The sequence below is a fragment of the Callionymus lyra genome, chromosome 8 (genome assembly GCF_982586985.1).
Source record: "Callionymus lyra chromosome 8, fCalLyr1.hap1.1, whole genome shotgun sequence".
NCBI lineage: Eukaryota > Metazoa > Chordata > Actinopteri > Syngnathiformes > Callionymidae > Callionymus > Callionymus lyra.
The window spans coordinates 24835568-24852722 of NC_141825.1; the positions used below are offsets into that span (position 1 = coordinate 24835568).

The window sequence follows — 17155 nt, forward strand, 5'->3', positions numbered from 1 at the left end:
GGCGGAGAGAACAGTTGTGTGTGTGTGAGTGTGTGTGTGAGTGAGTGTGTGTGTGAGTGAGTGTGTTGGACAGAGTTTGAAAGAGGGAGGGAGAGTGAAAGATGTGCCTGAGGGTCAGTGAAGGATGATAATTCACCGTTAAGCCTCCTAGAAAGACCAGCTGGACCCTCTGGAGTCAGATGTCAGCCCCCACACAACTCTGTGTGTGTGTGTGTGTGTGTGTGTGTGTGTGTGTGTGTGTGTGTGTGTGTGTGTGTGTGTGTGTGTGTGTGTGTGTGTGTGTGTGTGTGTGTGCATGCATGTGACAGTGCAGATTCTCATGAGTGTGTTTGTTGTGTCTCTGCAGGTCGTAACGAGCTGATAGCGAGATACATCAAACTACGCACAGGGAAAACACGAACAAGGAAGCAGGTGAGAAACACACATACAGACACACACACATACACACGCACGCACGCACACACACACACACACACACACACACACACACACACACACACACACACACACACACACACACACACACACACACACACACGCACGCACGCACAAGCACGCATGCACTCACACACACACACACACACACACACGCACAAGCACGCATGCACACACACACACACACACAAGCACGCACACACACATGCACACACACACACACACAAGCACGCATGCACACACACTCGCACACGTAAAGGTAATAAGTTCATGAAGGGAACCAGACCAGAGTCACTCTGACTGTTCACCAGGTTTAACTACAATAATGTAAAATCAATGTTATCTGTGAGAATAGAACACAATAAAAAACAATACAGAGCAATACTCAACAATATATGTATGTATATGTATGTATGTCTGTTTGTACATGTGCGTGTGTGTTTATATGTGTGTATCTGTATGAGTGTGTATTTGTATAGGTGTGTGTTTGTATGTGTGAATCTGTATGAGTGTGTATTTGTATGTGTGTTTGTATGTTTGTCTGTATGAGTGTTTTTGTGTGTGTGTGTTTTTATTATGTGTGTATCTGTATGAATGAGTATTTGTACATGTGTGTGCATGTTTGTTTGTGTTTGTATGTGTGTATCTACCTGTGTGTTTTTGTACATGTACATTTATGTGTATTTGTATATTGTTATGTGTGTTTGTATGTGTTTATCTGTCTGAGTGTGTATTTCTGTAGGTGTGTTTTTGTATGTTTGTTTGTGTTTGCATATGTGTATGTGTGTGTGTTTGTATGTTGGTTTGTGTTTGCATGTCTGTACGTGTGTATCTGCATGAGTGTGTATTTAAATATGTACGTGTGTGTTTATTTGTGTTTATGTATGTGTGTATCTGTGTGAATGTGTCTATGTGTATGTTTGTTTTTGTACATGCGTGTGTTATTGTGTATCAGGGTGTGTTAGTATGTGTGTTTGTGTGTATAAGTGTGTCACTCTGAAAGTGGCCACCGTCCTGTGGTTTCCATGGTAACTCAGTGTTTGGTCCTGCTCCTCCCCCTCCCTCTTTGTCTGCTGTGCTGCAGGTGTCCAGTCACATCCAGGTCTTGGCCAGGAGGAAATCTCGAGAGTTCCAGTCCAAGCTGAAGGTAGGGGGCGCTCCAGTCTTCAGGGGAGGACCAACCCACCTCCTGGTTCTGACCCACTTTTCCGTGACTGTAGAACTTTAAAAAATATATTTCCATGGATTCACAATGATTTGTTTTGTTGTCAACATCAACAAACAAACAACAACTTGTGTCACAATATGTCGACTACACAACATTGTTGTACACAATTTTGCTGACACACGTTTGCATCGCTGATCCTCATCCTTGCTGCGTGAAAGCATGACATCACTGCTGAGGTCATGATGAGGTCATCAAGCTTCCTCAAACCCACCATGTCTTGAAGTGGCAGCAACATCCCATAATCGTTCAACAGAGTGAACCTGCAGTTCAGACCTGACTGTTTGTTGGCATCAGTTGCCATGACGACATCCTCCACGCCCCAAAACCCACAGCAACACTGAATCATTCTGATCCTGACTCTTCATCGTTGATTCATGTCTGAGCTGATGATGTCATTAACCACTGATGTCAGTGTTTTATTGATTTATTTTATTGATCTGTTTATAAACACGCTTAAGGAATGACGTGAAGAATTCTTGATTTGATTTATGAAACATGATAAGATGATGACATGACGTGATAAGATGATGACATGATGACATGACGTGATAAGATGATGATATGATGACATGATGACATGACGACATGACGTGATAAGATGATGACATGATAAGATGATGACATGACGTGATAAGATGATGACATGATGACATGACGTGATAAGATGATGATATGATGACATGATGACATGACGACATGACGTGATAAGATGATGACATGACGTGATAAGATGATGATATGATGACATGACATGATAAGATGATGACATGATGACATGATAAGATGATGACATGGTGACATGACATGATAAGATGATGACATGATAAGATGATGACATGGTGACATGATAAGATGATGACATGATAAGATGATGACATGGTGACATGGTGACATGACATGATAAGATGATGACATGATGACATGATAAGATGATGACATGATAAGATGATGACATGATAAGATGATGACATGGTGACATGGTGACATGACATGATAAAATGATGACATGATGAGATGATGACATGATAAGATGATGACATGGTGACATGGTGACATGACATGATAAACTTATGACATGATAAGATGATGACATGATAAGATGATGACATGGTGACATGGTGACATGACATGATAAAATGATGACATGATAAAATGATGACATGATAAGATGATGACATGGTGACATGGTGACATGACATGATAAAATGATGACATGATAAAATGATGACATGATAAGATGATGACATGGTGACATGGTGACATGACATGATAAAATTATGACATGATAAGATGATGACATGATAAGATGATGACATGGTGACATGACATGATAAGATGATGACATGATAAGATGATAAGATGATGACATGGTGACATGACATGATAAAATGATGACATGATGAGATGGTGACATGATGACATGACATGATAAGATGATGACATGATGACATGATGACATGGTGACATGACATGATAAAATGATGACATGATAAGATGATGACATGACGTGATAAGATGATGACATGATGACATGATGACATGACGTGATAAGATGATGACATGATGACATGATGACATGACGTGATAAGATGATGACATGATGACATGATGACATGATGTGATAAGATGATGACATGATGACATGATGACATGACGTGATAAGATGGTGACATGATGACATGACGTGATAAGATGATGACATGATGACATGGTGACATGGTGACATGATAAGATGATGACATGACGTGATAAGATGATGACATGATGACATGACGTGATAAGATGATGATATGATGACATGATGACATGACGACATGACGACATGACGTGATAAGATGATGACATGACGTGATAAGATGATGATATGATGACATGACATGATAAGATGATGACATGATGACATGATAAGATGATGACATGGTGACATGACATGATAAGATGATGACATGATAAGATGATGACATGGTGACATGATAAGATGATGACATGATAAGATGATGACATGGTGACATGGTGACATGACATGATAAGATGATGACATGATAAGATGATGACATGATAAGATGATGACATGGTGACATGGTGACATGACATGATAAAATGATGACATGATGAGATGATGAGATGATAAGATGATGACATGGTGACATGGTGACATGACATGATAAACTTATGACATGATAAGATGATGACATGATAAGATGATGACATGGTGACATGGTGACATGACATGATAAAATGATGACATGATAAAATGATGACATGATAAGATGATGACATGGTGACATGGTGACATGACATGATAAAATTATGACATGATAAAATGATGACATGATAAGATGATGACATGGTGACATGGTGACATGACATGATAAAATTATGACATGATAAGATGATGACATGATAAGATGATGACATGGTGACATGGTGACATGACATGATAAGATGATGACATGATAAGATGATGACATGATAAGATGATAAGATGATGACATGGTGACATGACATGATAAAATGATGACATGATGAGATGGTGACATGATGACATGACATGATAAGATGATGACATGATGACATGATGACATGGTGACATGACATGATAAAATGATGACATGATGACATGCCATGATAAGATCATGACATGATAAGATGATGACATGACATGATAAGATGATGACATGATGACATGGTGACATGGTGACATGATAAGATGATGACATGGTGACATGACATGATAAAATGATGACATGACATGATAATATGATGACATGACATGATAAGATGATGACATGTCATGATAAGATGATGACATGATGAGATGGTGACATGATGACATGATGACATGACATGATGAGATGATGACATGACATGATAAGATGGTGACATGATGACATGGTGACATGATGACATGATGACATGACATGATAAGATGATGACATGACATGATAAGATGATGACATGATGACATGGTGACATGGTGACATGATAAGATGATGACATGATGACATGATAAGATGATGACATGATGACATGGTGACATGGTGACATGATAAGATGATGACATGATGACATGATGAAATGACATGATAAGATGATGACATGACATGATAAGATGATGACATGACATGATAAGATGATGGCATGTCATGATAAGATGATGAAATGCCATGATGACATGACATGATAAAATGATGACATGATGAGATGGTGACATGATGACATGACATGATGAGATGATGACATGACATGATAAGATGGTGACATGATGACATGGTGACATGATGACATGATGACATGATGACATGACATGATAAGATGATGACATGACATGATAAGATGATGACATGATGACATGATGAGATGATGACATGACATGATAAGATCATGACATGACATGATAAGATCATGACATTATGACATGATGACATGATGACATGACATGATAAGATGATGACATGATAAGATGATGACATGATGACATGACATGATAAGATGATGACATGATGACATGATGACATGATGACATGATGACATGATGACATGATGACATGATGACATGACATGATAAGGTGATGACATGACATGATAAGATGATGACATGATGACATGACATGATAAGATGATGACATGACATGATAAGATGATGACATGATGACATGATGACATGATGACATGATGACATGATGACATGATGACATGACATGATGAGATGATGACATGACATGATAAGATCATGACATGACATGATAAGATGATGACATGATGACATGACATGATAAGATGATGACATGACATGATAAGATGATGACATGATGACATGATGACATGACATGATAAGATGATGACATGACATGATAAGATGATGACATGATGACATGATGACATGATGACGTGATGACATGATGACATGATGACATGATGACATGACATGATAAGATGATGACATGATAAGATGATGACATGATGACATGATGACATGACACGTGTCTCTCCTCAGGACCACAGCACTAAAGAAAAAGCTCTCCAGAGTATCTCCTCCATGTCGTCGGCTCAGATCGTCTCGGCTTCATCCATCCACAGCAAACTACTGCCAGGGATCGTCCGGGCCAGTTTCCCCGGCAACACACAGGTGCTCTCACACACACACACACACACACACTTGATATGACGACGTGATAATGAATAACAATAAAAACATCATGGCACTAACTGCTGCTGAATATGCTGACTCATGCTCTGCTGTGTGTCCAGCTGTGGCAGGGGGTGATCCCGGGAGGACAGTCCAGCTCCAACGCCGAAGAGTGAGTCACATGACCCGATGATGTCATGATTCTACATCCTGTTGAATGACTTTGAAATGATCCAGATGTTTATCCATACATTAGTGTGGACTGAGACTAAATACAACTTCATTCATTCCCTGGTTTAACATCTGAAGTCGTTAGCATCGCAGCATTAGCATCGCCATGACGACGGAGAAAGTCACTATAACAGTCATTGTGGAGGACCCCGGGTGGACCGGGTCCCCTCTCAGAGCCAGAGTCGGCTCTTGACACGACCACGTGGAGCCGGTCGCTCTTGACCTTGGCTGGTTCTGGTGCCGAACAAAGCCGGCGGTCCTAGTGGGTCTAACTCTCTCTCTCTCTCCGCCTCAGCATCAAACCGTTCGCCCAGCAGGGATACTCGGTCCAGACGGCGGGCACGACGCTCTCGGGTGAGTCCGCAATCATCTTCCCTTTCTGCACCAACAGTGGCGCCGCGGGGGTCCCTGAGCCAGGGGGGGGTTCTTGACTTCTGAGGGGTCGACTCGTCACAGAGTCTCGCCGCAGGAGTCGTCGTCGTGACTTCAGATTGTTGTGTTTGTCGACTCACATGTGCGACTCGTGTGCGTCCAGGGTACGAGCGTCCGGCCCAGACCCTCAGAGAACCGGCCTGGCAGGGTCGGTCCATCGGGACCACCAAACTACGGCTGGTGGAGTTTTCGTCGTTCCTGGAGACGCAGCGCGAGCAAGAGGCTGTGAGTTCGACTCCTGGTTACCATGGAAACATCTGCTAATGATGCTAACTTGCTAACAACACTCTGAGCTAACATGGAATTATATCGACCTTAAATAAACAAATGATTGAGTCGAGTTATTTAAATAAATAATGAAATTAAAAACTTCTCTTACTTTTCGTTAAAAAAGTGTTAAATTCAACCTGTCAACATTGATCATAATAAGCTAATGCTAATGCTAACCTCTGGGTCATTGAACGCCTCACGCTGATGACAGAATGAATGGTTCTCTCTCTCCTCAGTACAACAAGCACTTGTTCGTCCACATCGGCCAGAACCACCCGAGCTACAGCGACCCGATGCTGGAGTGCGTGGACATCCGGCAGATCTACGACAAGTTCCCCGAGAAGAAGGGAGGCCTGAAGGAACTGTTCGCTAAAGGCCCCATGAACGCCTTCTACCTGATCAAGTTCTGGGTGAGTTACTATTAACTACTATTAATGAACTAATGAATGAACTATGATTTAACTAATGAATGAACTATGATTTAACTAATGAATGAACTATGATTTAACTAATGAATGAACTATGAATGAACTATGAATGAACTATGAATGAACTATGAATGAACTAATGAATGAACTACTGAATGAACTATGAATGAAATAATGAATGAACTATGATTTAACTAATGAATGAACTATGATTTAACTAATGAATGAACTATGATTTAACTAATGAATGAACTAATGAATGAACTATGATTTAACTAATGAATGAACTATGATTTAACTAATGAATGAACTATGAATGAACTATGAATGAACTATGATTTAACTAATGAATGAACTATGATTTAACTAATGAATGAACTATGAATGAACTAATGAATGAACTACTGAATGAACTATGAATGAAATAATGAATGAACTATGATTTAACTAATGAATGAACTATGATTTAACTAATGAATGAACTATGAATGAACTAATGAATGAACTACTGAATGAACTATGAATGAAATAATGAATGAACTATGAATGAACTATGAATTAACTAATGAATGAACTAATGAATGAACTATGAATGAACTATGATTTAACTAATGAATGAACTACTGAATGAACTATTATTTAACTAATGAATAAACTACTGAATGAACTATGATTTAACTAATGAATGAACTAATGAATGAACTATGAATGAACTAATGAATGAACTACTGAATGAACTATGATTTAACTAATGAATGAACTATGAATGAACTAATGAATGAACTATGATTGAACTATGAATGAACTAATGAATGAAAAATGATTTACCTAATGAATGAAGTATGATTGAACTATGAATGAACTAATAAATGAACTACTGAATGAACTATGGATGAACTAATAAATGAACTATGGATGAACTATGAATTCACTAGTAAATGAACTAATGAATGAACTAATAAATGAACTAATGAATTAACTATGATTGAACTATGAATGAACTATGGATGAACTATGAATGAACTAATAAATTAACTATGTATGAACTAATGAATGAACTATGAATGAACTATGAACTAATGAATTCACTAATAAATGAACTATGAATTCACTAATAAATGAACTATGGATGAACTATGAACTAATGAATGAACTATGAATTCACTAATAAATGAACTATGAATTCACTAATAAATGAACTATGGATGAACTAATGAAAGAACTATGGATGTCTCTCAGATCGTGTGTGTTTGTGGTGTGTGTCTAAAGTAATGGTTGTGTGTCCTCAGGCCGACCTGAACCACAACATGGCCGACGACCCGGCGGCGTTCTACGGCGTGAGCAGCCAGTACGAGAGCTCGGAGAACATGACCATCACCGTCTCCACCAAGGTCTGCTCCTTCGGCAAGCAGGTGGTGGAGAAGGTGGAGGTGAGTCTGGAGGCGTGTCCTCGTCACGCTCGCGCTCACGCTGGTGTCTCCGCAGACGGAGTACGCTCGCTTCGAGGACGGACGCTTCGTCTACAGGATCAGTCGCTCGCCCATGTGTGAATACATGATCAACTTCATCCACAAACTCAAGCACCTGCCCGAGAAATACATGATGAACAGTGTGTTGGAGAACTTTACCATCCTGCTGGTGAGAGGGGGGGAGGGAGGGAGGAGGGAGGGAGAGAGGGAGAGAGAGAGAACTTTACCATCCTGCTGGTGAGAGGGGGGGAGGGAGGGAGGAGGGAGGGAGGAGGGAGGGAGAGAGAGAGAACTTTACCATCCTGCTGGTGAGAGGGAGGAGGGAGGGAGAGAGGGAGAGAGAGAGAACTTTACCATCCTGCTGGTGAGAGGGAGGGAGGGAGAGAGGGAGGGAGGGAGGAGGGAGGGAGAGAGAGAGAACTTTACCATCCTGCTGGTGAGAGGGAGGAGGGAGGGAGAGAGGGAGAGAGAGAGAACTTTACCATCCTGCTGGTGAGAGGGAGGGAGGGAGAGAGGGAGGGAGGGAGGAGGGAGGGAGAGAGAGAGAACTTTACCATCCTGCTGGTGAGAGGGAGGGAGGGAGGGAGAGAGAGATAACTTTACCATCCTGCTGGTGAGAGGGAGGGAGGGAGGAGGGAGGGAGAGAGAGAGAACTTTACCATCCTGCTGGTGAGAGGGAGGGAGGGAGGGAGGAGGGATGGAGGGAGGAGGGATGGAGAGAGAGAGAACTTTACCATCCTGCTGGTGAGAGGGAGGGAGGGAGGGAGGGAGAGAGGGAGGGAGAGAGAGAGAGAGAGAGGGAGAGAAGGAGGGAGATGGAGAGAGGGGGAGAACTTTACCATCCTGCTGGTGAGAGAGAGGGAAGGAGGGAGGGAGGGAGGGAGGGAGGGAGGAGGGAGAGAGGGAGTGCGAGAGAGAGAGAGGGAGAGAGATAGAGGGAGGGAGGGAGAGAGGGGGAGAACTTTACCATCCTGCTGGTGAGAGGGGGAGGAGGAGGGAGGGAGGGAGAGAGAGAGAGGGAGAGAAGGAGGGAGGGAGGGAGAGAGAGGGAGAACTTTACCATCCTGCTGGTGACAGAGGGAGGGAGAGATAAACTAAATAGTTTATAAACTTAATAAGTTGATAAAAATCAAATAAGTTATTTATTTAACTAAATAAAAGTTTATAAAATCTAAATTAAAAGTGAATGAAAACTAAATAAAAAAGTTGATAAAATAAAAATAAAAAGTTGAAAAAAACTAAATTATTAGTTGATAAAAAACTAAATTATTAGTTGATAAAAAAACTAAATTATTAGTTGATAAAAAACTAAATTATTAGTTGATAAAAAAACTAAATTATTAGTTGATAAAAATCTAAATTATTAGTTGATTAAAAAACTAAATTATTAGTTGATAAAAAACTAAATTATTAGTTTATAAAAAACTAAATTATTAGTTGATAAAAAACTAAATTATAAGTTGATAAAAAACTAAATTATTAGTTGATAAAAAACTAAATTGTTAGTTGAAAAAAAATTTAAATTATTAGTTGATAAAAAAAACTAAATTATTAGTTGATAAAAAAACTAAATTATTAGTTGATAAAAAACTAAATTATTAGTTGATAAAAAACTAAATTATAAGTTGATAAAAAACTAAATTATTAGTTGATAAAAAACTAAATTATTAGTTGATTAAAAAACTAAATTATTAGTTGATAAAAAACTAAATTATAAGTTGATAAAAAACTAAATTATTAGTTGATAAAAAACTAAATTATTAGTTGATTAAAAAACTAAATTATTAGTTGATAAAAAACTAAATTATAAGTTGATAAAAAACTAAATTATTAGTTGATAAAAAACTAAATTATTAGTTGATTAAAAAACTAAATTATTAGTTGATAAAAAACTAAATTATTAGTTTATAAAAAACTAAATTATTAGTTGATAAAAAACTAACTTATAAGTTGATAAAAAACTAAATTATTAGTTGATAAAAAACTAAATTGTTAGTTGAAAAAAAATTTAAATTATTAGTTGATAAAAAACTAAATTATTAGTTTATAAAAAAACTAAATTATTAGTTTATAAAAAACGAAATTATTAGTTGATAAAAAAACTAAATTATTAGTTTATAAAAAACTAAATTATTAGTTGATAAAAAACTAAATTATTAGTTGATAAAAAAACTAAATGATTAGTTTATAAAAAACTAAATTATTAGTTGATAAAAAACTAAATTATAAGTTGATAAAAAAAACTAAATTATTAGTTTATAAAAAACTAAATTATTAGTTGATAAAAACTAAATTATAAATTGATAAAAAAACTAAATTATTAGTTTATAAAAAACTAAATTATTAGTTGATAAAAAACTAAATTATAAGTTGATAAAAAACTAAATTATTAGTTGATAAAAAACTAAATTGTTAGTTGATAAAAAAACTTAATTATTAGTTGATAAAAAACGAAATTATTAGTTGATAAAAAACTAAATTATTAGTTTATAAAAAACTAAATTATTAGTTGATAAAAAACTAAATTATAAGTTGATAAAAAACTAAATTATTAGTTGATAAAAAACTAAATTGTTAGTTGATAAAAAAACTTAATTATTAGTTGATAAAAAACGAAATTATTAGTTGATAAAAAAACTAAATTATTAGTTGATAAAAAAACGAAATTATTAGTTTATAAAAAACTAAATTATTAGTTGATAAAAAAACTAAATTATTAGTTTATAAAAAACTAAATTATTAGTTGATAAAAAACTAAATTATAAGTTGATAAAAAAACTAAATTATTAGTTGATAAAAAACTAAATTATTAGTTGATAAAAAAACTAAATTATTAGTTGATAAAAAAACTAAATTATTAGTTGATAAAAAAACTAAATTATAAGTTGATAAAAAACTAAATTATTAGTTGATAAAAAACTAAATTATTAGTTGATAAAAAACTAAATTATTAGTTGATAAAAAAACTAAATTATTAGTTTATAAAAAACTAAATTATTAGTTGATAAAAAAACTAAATTATTAGTTTATAAAAAACTAAATTGTTAGTTGATAAAAAACTAAATTATTAGTTGATAAAAAAACTAAATTATTAGTTTATAAAAAACTAAATTATTAGTTGATAAAAAAACTAAATTATTAGTTTATAAAAAACTAAATTATTAGTTGATAAAAAACTAAATTATTAGTTGATAAAAAAAACTAAATTATTAGTTTATAAAAAACTAAATTATTAGTTGATAAAAAAACTAAATTATTAGTTGATAAAAAACTAAATTATTAGTTGATAAAAAACTAAATTATAAGTTGATAAAAAAACTAAATTATTAGTTGATAAAAACTAAATTATTAGTTGATAAAAAAAACTAAATTATAAGTTGATAAAAAAACTAAATTATTAGTTGATAAAAAACTAAATTATTAGTTGATAAAAAAACTAAATTATTAGTTTATAAAAAACTAAATTATTAGTTGATAAAAAAACTAAATTATTAGTTGATAAAAAACTAAATTATTAGTTGATAAATAACTAAATTATAAGTTGATAAAAAACTAAATTATAAGTTGATAAAAAAAACTAAATTATTAGTTGATAAAAAAACTAAATTATTAGTTGATAAAAAACTAAATTATTAGTTGATAAAAAACTAAATTATAAGTTGATAAAAAAACTAAATTATAAGTTGATAAAAAAACTAAATTATTAGTTGAAAAAAAATTTAAATTATTAGTTGATAAAAAACTAAATTATTAGTTGATAAAAAAACGAAATTATTAGTTTATAAAAAACGAAATTATTAGTTGATAAAAAAACGAAATTATTAGTTTATAAAAAACTAAATTATTAGTTGATAAAAAACTAAATTATTAGTTGATAAAAAACTAAATTATTAGTTGATAAAAAAACTAAATGATTAGTTTATAAAAAACTAAATTATTAGTTGATAAAAAACTAAATTATAAGTTGATAAAAAAACTAAATTATTAGTTGATAAAAAACTAAATTATTAGTTGATAAAAAACGAAATTATTAGTTGATAAAAAACGAAATTATTAGTTGATAAAAAAACTAAATTATTAGTTTATAAAAAACTAAATGATTAGTTGATAAAAAACTAAATTATTAGTTGATAAAAAAACTAAATGATTAGTTTATAAAAAACTAAATTATTAGTTGATAAAAAACTAAATTATAAGTTGATAAAAAAACTAAATTATTAGTTTATAAAAAACTAAATTATTAGTTGATAAAAACTAAATTATAAGTTGATAAAAAACTAAATTATTAGTTGATAAAAAACTAAATTATAAGTTGATAAAAAAACTAAATTATTAGTTGATAAAAAACTAAATTATTAGTTGATAAAAAAACTAAATTATAAGTTGATAAAAAAACTAAATTATTAGTTGATAAAAAACTAAATTATTAGTTGATAAAAAACTAAATTATAAGTTGATAAAAAAACTAAATTATTAGTTTATAAAAAACTAAATTATTAGTTGATAAAAAACTAAATTATAAGTTGATAAAAAACTAAATTATTAGTTGATAAAAAACTAAATTGTTAGTTGATAAAAAAACTTAATTATTAGTTGATAAAAAACGAAATTATTAGTTGATAAAAAACTAAATTATAAGTTGATAAAAAACTAAATTATTTGTTGATAAAAAACTAAATTATAATTTGATAAAAAACTAAATTATTAGTTGATAAAAAACTAAATTGTTAGTTGATAAAAAAACTTAATTATTAGTTGATAAAAAACGAAATTATTAGTTGATAAAAAAACTAAATTATTAGTTGATAAAAAAACGAAATTATTAGTTTATAAAAAACTAAATTATTAGTTGATAAAAAAACTAAATTATTAGTTTATAAAAAACTAAATTATTAGTTGATAAAAAACTAAATTATAAGTTGATAAAAAAACTAAATTATTAGTTGATAAAAAACTAAATTATTAGTTGATAAAAAAACTAAATTATTAGTTGATAAAAAAACTAAATTATTAGTTGATAAAAAAACTAAATTATAAGTTGATAAAAAACTAAATTATTAGTTGATAAAAAACTAAATTATTAGTTGATAAAAAACTAAATTATTAGTTGATAAAAAAAACTAAATTATTAGTTTATAAAAAACTAAATTATTAGTTGATAAAAAAACTAAATTATTAGTTTATAAAAAACTAAATTGTTAGTTGATAAAAAACTAAATTATTAGTTGATAAAAAAAACTAAATTATTAGTTTATAAAAAACTAAATTATTAGTTGATAAAAAAACTAAATTATTAGTTTATAAAAAACTAAATTATTAGTTGATAAAAAACTAAATTATTAGTTGATAAAAAACTAAATTATTAGTTGATAAAAAAACTAAATTATTAGTTGATAAAAAACTAAATTATTAGTTGATAAAAAACTAAATTATAAGTTGATAAAAAAACTAAATTATTAGTTGATAAAAACTAAATTATTAGTTGATAAAAAAAACTAAATTATAAGTTGATAAAAAAACTAAATTATTAGTTGATAAAAAACTAAATTATTAGTTGATAAAAAAACTAAATTATTAGTTGATAAAAAACTAAATTATTAGTTGATAAAAAAACTAAATTATTAGTTGATAAAAAACTAAATTATTAGTTGATAAAAAACTAAATTATAAGTTGATAAAAAAACTAAATTATTAGTTGATAAAAAAACTAAATTATTAGTTGATAAAAAACTAAATTATTAGTTGATAAAAAACTAAATTATAAGTTGATAAAAAAACTAAATTATAAGTTGATAAAAAAACTAAATTATTAGTTGATAAAAAACTAAATTATAAGTTGATTAAAAAAAACTAAATTATTAGTTGATAAAAAACTAAATTATTAGTTGATAAAAAAAACTAAATTATTAGTTGATAAAAAACTAAATTATTAGTTGATAAAAAAAACTAAATTATTAGTTGATAAAAAACTAAATTATTAGTTGATAAAAAAAACTGAATTATTAGTTGATAAAAAAAACTAAATTATTAGTTGATAAAAAAACTAAATTATTAGTTGATAAAAAAAACTAAATTATTAGTTGATAAAAAAACTAAATTATTAGTTGATAAAAAACTAAATTATTAGTTTATAAAAAACTAAATTATAAGTTGATAAAAAACTAAATTATTAGTTGATAAAAAACTAAATTATTAGTTGATAAAAAAAACTAAATTATTAGTTGATAAAAAAACTAAATTATAAGTTGATAAAAAAACTAAATTATTAGTTGATAAAAAACTAAATTATAAGTTGATAAAAAAACTAAATTATTAGTTGATAAAAAAAACTAATTTAAAAGTTGATAAAAAAACTAAATTATTAGTTGATAAAAAAACTAAATTATTAGTTGATAAAAAAAACTAAATTATTAGTTGATAAAAAACTAAATTATTAGTTGATAAAAAACTAAATTATTAGTTGATAAAAAAACTAAATTATTATTTTATAAAAAAACTAAATTATTAGTTGATAAAAAAAACTAATTTAAAAGTTGATAAAAAAAACTAAATTATTAGTTGATAAAAAAACTAAATAATTATTTGATAAAAAACTAAATTATAAGTTTATAAAAAACTGAATAATTATTTGATAAAAAACTAAATTATAAGTTTATAAAAAACTTTATTTGATAAAAAAAACTAAATTATTAGTTGATAAAAAAAACTAATTTAAAATTTGATAAAAAAAACTAAATTATTAGTTGATAAAAAAACTAAATAATTATTTGATAAAAAACTAAATTATTAGTTGATAAAAAAAACTAAATTATTAGTTGATAAAAAAACTAAATTATTAGTTGATAAAAAACTAAATTATTAGTTGATAAAAAACTAAATTATTAGTTGATAAAAAAACTAAATTATTAGTTTATAAAAAACTAAACTATTAGTTTATAAAAAACTAAATTATTAGTTGATAAAAAACTAAATTATTAGTTGATAAAAAAAACTAAATTATTAGTTGATAAAAAAACTAAATTATTAGTTGATAAAAAACTAAATTATTAGTTGATAAAAAAACTAAATTATAAGTTGATAAAAAAACTAAATTATTAGTTGATAAAAAACTAAATTATTAGTTGATAAAAAACTAAATTGTTAGTTGATAAAAAAAACTAAATTATTAGTTGATAAAAAACTAAATTATTAGTTGATAAAAAACTAAATTATTAGTTTATAAAAAACTAAATTATTAGTTGATAAAAAACTAAATTATAAGTTGATAAAAAACTAAATTATTAGTTGATAAAAAACTAAATTGTTAGTTGATAAAAAAACTTAATTATTAGTTGATAAAAAACTAAATTATTAGTTGATAAAAAAACTAAATTATTAGTTGATAAAAAAACTAAATTATTAGTTTATAAAAAACTAAATTATTAGTTGATAAAAAAACTAAATTATTATTTTATAAAAAAACTAAATTATTAGTTGATAAAAAAAACTAATTTAAAAGTTGATAAAAAAAACTAAATTATTAGTTGATAAAAAAACTAAATAATTATTTGATAAAAAACTAAATTATAAGTTTATAAAAAACTAAATAATTATTTGATAAAAAACTAAATTATAAGTTTATAAAAAACTTTATTTGATAAAAAAAACTAAATTATTAGTTGATAAAAAAACTAAATAATTATTTGATAAAAAAACTAAATTATAAGTTTATAAAAAACTAAATAATTATTTGATAAAAAACTAAATTATTAGTTGATAAAAAAAACTAAATTATTAGTTGATAAAAAAACTAAATTATTAGTTGATAAAAAACTAAATTATTAGTTGATAAAAAACTAAATTATAAGTTGATAAAAAACTAAATTATAAGTTGATAAAAAACTAAATTATTAGTTGATAAAAAAACTAAATTATTAGTTTATAAAAAACTAAATTATTAGTTGATAAAAAACTAAATTATTAGTTGATAAAAAAACTAAATTATTAGTTGATAAAAAAACTAAATTATTAGTTGATAAAAAACTAAATTATTAGTTGATAAAAAAACTAAATTATAAGTTGATAAAAAAACTAAATTATTAGTTGATAAAAAACTAAAATATTAGTTTATAAAAAACTAAATTATTAGTTGATAAAAAACTAAATTATAAGTTGATAAAAAACTAAATTATTAGTTGATAAAAAACTAAATTGTTAGTTGATAAAAAAACTAAATTATTAGTTGATAAAAAACTAAATTATTAGTTGATAAAAAACTAAATTATTAGTTTATAAAAAACTAAATTATTAGTTGATAAAAAACTAAATTATAAGTTGATAAAAAACTAAATTATTAGTTGATAAAAAACTAAATTGTTAGTTGATAAAAAAACTTAATTATTAGTTGATAAAAAACTAAATTATTAGTTGATAAAAAAACTAAATTATTAGTTGATAAAAAAACTAAATTATTAGTTTATAAAAAACTAAATTATTAGTTGATAAAAAAACTAAATTATTAGTTTATAAAAAACTAAATTATTAGTTGATAAAA

At 28.9% G+C, this 17155-nt stretch overlaps 1 protein-coding gene across 1 annotated transcript in view; it reads left to right on the top strand.

Annotated features, from left to right (window-relative positions):
• Positions 1 to 17155, top strand: part of LOC148074357 (transcriptional enhancer factor TEF-1-like) — a 46917-nt gene that overhangs the window by 9314 nt on the left and 20448 nt on the right. Inside the window, exons 3-11 of the mRNA XM_087796727.1 lie at positions 347 to 411; positions 1520 to 1582; positions 5661 to 5792; positions 5915 to 5964; positions 6319 to 6377; positions 6559 to 6680; positions 6962 to 7135; positions 8443 to 8583; positions 8639 to 8791. Coding sequence (XP_087652853.1) covers positions 347 to 411; positions 1520 to 1582; positions 5661 to 5792; positions 5915 to 5964; positions 6319 to 6377; positions 6559 to 6680; positions 6962 to 7135; positions 8443 to 8583; positions 8639 to 8791 — 959 coding nt within the window. The remainder of the gene's footprint in view (positions 1 to 346; positions 412 to 1519; positions 1583 to 5660; positions 5793 to 5914; positions 5965 to 6318; positions 6378 to 6558; positions 6681 to 6961; positions 7136 to 8442; positions 8584 to 8638; positions 8792 to 17155) is intronic.